The sequence below is a fragment of the Bos indicus genome, chromosome 15, assembly GCF_029378745.1.
Source record: "Bos indicus isolate NIAB-ARS_2022 breed Sahiwal x Tharparkar chromosome 15, NIAB-ARS_B.indTharparkar_mat_pri_1.0, whole genome shotgun sequence".
Classification (NCBI taxonomy): domain Eukaryota; kingdom Metazoa; phylum Chordata; class Mammalia; order Artiodactyla; family Bovidae; genus Bos; species Bos indicus.
In genome coordinates this window covers 29,771,344-29,776,332 of record NC_091774.1, presented here as the reverse complement: position 1 = coordinate 29,776,332, position 4,989 = coordinate 29,771,344, and the positions used below count along the sequence as shown (strand labels likewise).

Sequence of the window (4,989 nt, the reverse complement as noted above, 5' to 3'; positions counted from 1 at the left end):
GCGGAGAAAGGGTGGGGGGGGGGGGGCGGTCGGCGACTGAGGGGGCGGGGGAGCCGAGTTAGCTCAGTCCGGGCGGCGGCTTCGGCGGCGCCTTGAGAGCGGGCAGCGGCGGAGGTAGGACTGGGCAGCCGGGGAAGCGAGCGGGCGGGCAAAGGCAGGCCGGCCGGAGCTGCCCCCCCCCGAGCGGGGGCGGGGCGGGGGCGGGAGGAGGCCGAAGCGAGGGGCCGGGTGGGGGCGGGCGGAGGTTTCCGAGGAGGAAGGAGCCGCCGCCATTTTGGGAGCTTCGAGTCAACAATAAAGGACCGAGGGTGCCGAGCGGGAGTGGCCTCGGTGGTAGGACTCGGGCCTGAGCTGCGGGGAGTGGGGTGAGGTGGAAGGGTGGCGGTCGGCCGTGTCGCGGGGGCTGCAGGAAGCCCCCAGGATGGCGTGGGGGGCGCTCTGAGGCGGAGGCCTGAGGCCTGGCCGGGCCTCGGGGAGAAAGGCGGGCGGCGGGCGCCAGCTGTGGGGTGGGGGCGCCGGGAGGAGTAGCACAGAGCAGTGTTGTGCCCAGCGGGGTCCGGAGGAAGAGCGAGAGAGTTCCTCAGAGGAGTTTTGTGGGTGACGAGGGAGGGTGGGACCGTAGGGGGCGGCAAGGATTTAGGGAGATGGCGGAGGTTATAGGGTACGAGGCGGCCCTATAGGGGGCGGCAGGGATATGCTGTAGCGGAGGGCTCAGTTTGGAAGAGGACCGGCTGCTTGACGGAGTAAGGCCTTGCAGGTCGATAACGGGGTGATTATGGAGCCTCCGAATGTCGGAGGAAAGAAGGGGCTGTGTGACTTAAAGGTTTCTCTTTTGGGGGGAGTCCCTATTGTTCCCTAGCTGTGGAGCTGGTTCTCTGCTCTGGTTGCGCAGATACGATTGCAGGGCCCCAACCCTTTTGTGTTTATGGGCCCAGGGAGCTGACTTGAAGTGTGTAGGGGTTTGGAGGGGGTATGAAGGGGAGGGGAACAAGCAATTATTTGCTTGCAAATCAAAATCATTAGCTTCTTTCCTTTATCACTCACTCCCCTTTCTCTTTCTCAGTCCCCTTGCCCCTTCAAAATAGAACAGTCACTCCAACTTGCAGACCGAGCTTAGAGAAACTGCGCTGCATTTGCAAACAAAAGGTCTTTTTGGAGATGACGAGACTGTTTTGGGTGTGAAACTGTCAGTCGCTAACTACCGTCTGGGAAGTGCTGTAATTAACTCCGCTAGGGTTCCCTCCCAACTAGTCTCTGTTTCGTTCGTATTTTTGAAAATATAGAAATACAACTTGGAAATCTAAATTGGGAAGGGGTAGGAGGAATATTTCTTTTCCTGAGACGTAAAGCTGCAGTGCAGCTTAATTAAGAGGGGAGCAGTTCTCACATAGTCACATTTTGGCTCTAGGGAGATACGAGGTCTTATGTGCATGATAGACAGTAATATACCATTTAATATTTAGAAGTTGCCCTATTCATCCTCTTAGTGCTTTGCAAATAAGTAATCTTCGGGTGTGAAATAGGTGATATCGCTGATCACATATAAACCTGTCAATACAGGAAACCACCTACTACCTTGAACTGAAATTAGGTGGCTGTTAACTACCCTGCTTAAGAGGTCAGTCAGTCTCTGGATGACTTCAAAATATACAACTTTGTGTATGTGATAATCAGGATTTGCTTTTGAGCAACTTTATTTTCAATTTAAAAAAAGACATCAAAGAATTTAAAATTTGTATTGTTTGAGTAGCTTTGGCGTATGGCAGAAGGAACAGTAATTAATTAGCTACTGTATTTTCGGTAAGAAATATAAAGGTGTTAACACACCAGAGTAGGCCTTTATTCCCTCCCACCCGCGGTTGTGAAATTAAGGTCTTACTTTAAAAAAAAATAATTTTATTTGGGGAATAATTTTTAAAAATAACTTAATCAGTACTCTGGGTGTCCTAGAAAGTTTGGTTAAAGTTAGTAATGTCTTTATTCTTTCACAGATTTGTTTTTTTTTTTTTTTTAAGCACAGGTAATTTCCTCATTGGAAGAGACCCTAATGCTGGGAAAGATTGAGGGCAGGAGGAGAGGGGGGCGACAGAGGGTGAGATGGTTAGATAGCATCACCAACTCAATGGACATGAGTTTGATCAAACTCTGGGAGATAGTCAAGGACAGGGAAGTCTGGCATGCTGCAGTCTGTGGGGTGGCAGAGAGTTGAGTGAGACTTTGTGACTGAAAAACAGTTTCCTTTTTGTGGAGTGTTGGGGTTTTTTTTTTGTTTTTAATTAAAAAATTGCTACTTCAAGTTGAGACATACTTTTGAAAAGTGTTATATTTTAAAATGTAACAGTTCTGTAGTAGTCAGACTTAAGATAGCTAAAGGTTTTCTTGGCTGTTTTTTGAACAGAAGATTTTGACGTGTAGACGTATTTATGTCCCTTGACTGCTTTAGTTATTGTTTTAAAGGACAAAAACTTAGGGGGGAAAAGAAAATGTAGTTTTCTTCAGGTTTAACTTCTTTGGTTGAAATTCATAAGGGCGTACATAATGCTTTTCTGAAAGCACAAAGTGAAATCAAAAGCTCAACTCTTCCAAGGATTCTCAGTTGTCAGAAAAAGAAAAAAAAAATTAATGAATTGTTTTGCCTTGTTCCTTTGTAGATTTACATTAATTAAGTTGTGCCATTCTTCATTGAGTTGTAATGCAATTGAATGTAATGAATCATTGACTTTTAGAGGTGGCAGGGACTTCGGAGAATTCTTCGGGGAGGAATCTGAAGGGAAGAGATTATCATCTGACAGCTAATGCTAATTTAATCACAGTATTGTTCTACCTGATATTTTCTGGGTTGCTTTGAACTGACAATTTAAATGAGATCTGTCTCAGTGCAGGTTTGGTTTTTGAAGCAATTCATTTTTTTTATATCCTCTTTCCTATCCTGGATAGTGATTTGATCTACATGCAGCTGTATCCTTAATTCTTTAAAAGAAGGGAGTGCTTCTAAAGGAGTTCTTCAAATGGAAACAACAAAGGGGTGTTTTGTTTTTTTTCCCCAAAATTTACTGTGTTTACTGATTTAACTTTTTTTCTTTGTTTCAGATTGAAGTGAGATTCAGATACATAACTCAACCTTGTTAGAGGGCTTTTTAAAAAATAAAGAGTTGATTCGTGCATGAGAGCAAGTTACTGCTGCTTACCGTTCAGAGACTTACAGGTGCTTACCTGCATTGCAATAAAGGACTCATATATTGAGCAAGACTTATATTTATCTCTTCGTTTTGGAGAGCCTAATAAACTGTTATTACAGTTTCTCTACTGACTTTCAAAAGTTTTGAAGTTTGAAAGAGACATCCTTAAAATTAATACAGCATGAGCACGGCCAGAACAGAGAACCCTGTTATAATGGGTCTGTCCAGTCAAAATGGTCAGCTGAGGGGCCCTGTGAAGCCCAGTGGTGGCCCCGGAGGAGGGGGCACACAGACTCAGCAACAGATGAACCAGCTGAAAAACACCAACACAATCAATAATGGCACTCAGCAGCAAGCACAGAGTATGACCACCACTATTAAGTAAGTGTTAGAATAAATAATAAACACACTTGGGGGACCAAGGAGGTATATTTTGCTAGTTTGTTGTTGACTACTTTATGTATATCATTTTAGTTTAACCATTTTGATTGTGAATAGAGGACAGTTGACTGTTTATGGTCAATAGGTATTTGTGATAGAAGAATGTATCTCTGTCATAATTAATTCAGGTTTGTTAAGTAACAAACATAGGCACGGATAATATATATTTTGCATAGAATATTTTTTGAAACATTCTGGCTTTCATAATGAGCTCAGATTTATCTGGTTTTTGCCAGTATGGCTTTTTTCCTAGTGTGATAACTTGACTTTATCCTAATGTGAATGGCAGTTAAAGCCAATCTTAAAGACTTGTCCAGCTTTCTGAACTTCAAAAGTACTCAGAAAATTTATCCATAACTTTTAGTCTATGACACTTTGCTTTTCTGTCTTATTTTATTTATTTTTAAAATACGCTTTCTCCTTTTACACATACACAAAATAACAAGCAGTTGGGGAACTCAGGACTTTGAACTCTTTGGAACACATCTCTGAATAGTCCCAAACCTCTTTGAAGACTTTTAAAAACTAAGAGCCTTATTTTACTATGGAATATTTTTCTTTTAAATTTGAAAGCATGTAGGCTGTCATCTCGACTGAGTGACTTCACTTTGACTTTTCACTTTCATGCATTGGAGAAGGAAATGGCAACCCACTCCAGTGTTCTTGCCTGGAGAATCCCAGGGTTGGGGGAGCCTGGTGGGCTGCCGTCTATGGGGTCGCACAGGGTCGGACACGACTGAAGTGACTTAGCAGCAGCAGCAGGCTGTCATCTGTAAGTGTACACTTTAAAGTTTGTGAATGGTGACTATGATTCCAAAGAATCAGTTTAATAGAAAATTAACAATTAAGAATCTTGACCCATTTGGTATTTGTCTTTGTTAAGAATCTAGCTGTGTAAGTTGATTTAACCTCTAGAAGTATGGTGAAACTCAAAAAGTATGTGTTTTATTACAATCTAAGTCTTTTTCATGCTTAAAAGAAGCATTTACTAAAGAAAAATAGCCCAAATTTTCAACAGAATTCATTTGGTCACTGGGAGAATTGGCATTAATGCATATTATTATTTTTGAGGTGAATACTTTAATTGGTATAGAAATCAAAAATGTTTTCTAAATTGCAGTTCGTCTTGACAAAATATGAATAGACTAGCAACATTTAGTCTACTTTTAATTTGAAACATAAAGCTGCATTATTCCATTTTGAGAGCATTTAATGCTTAACCACTGGTTTGAGACTGCAGTGGATTTTGCTTTTTTTTTTTTTTTTTTTTTTTTTGCTTTTCTTAGATAAATGGGTTTTTTTCAGTTCTGTGACTCTTTAAATTTCAGTTGAAATACTATCTTTTCTGTGAAGACTCCTAGATCCCATG

At 42.2% G+C, this 4,989-nt stretch overlaps 1 protein-coding gene across 5 annotated transcripts in view; it reads left to right on the top strand.

Moving 5' to 3' along the window:
- DDX6 (DEAD-box helicase 6) overlaps positions 1-4,989 on the top strand; it is a 31,706-nt gene that overhangs the window by 548 nt on the left and 26,169 nt on the right. For 2 of the 5 annotated variants that reach the window (XM_019975054.2, XM_019975051.2), the window contains exons 1-2: positions 221-333; positions 3,091-3,560. In XM_019975054.2, the coding sequence (XP_019830613.1) occupies positions 3,361-3,560 (200 nt within the window). In that variant the 5' untranslated portion in view covers positions 221-333; positions 3,091-3,360. The other 3 variants (XM_070803518.1, XM_019975053.2, XM_019975052.2) reach the window with 3 other exon arrangements.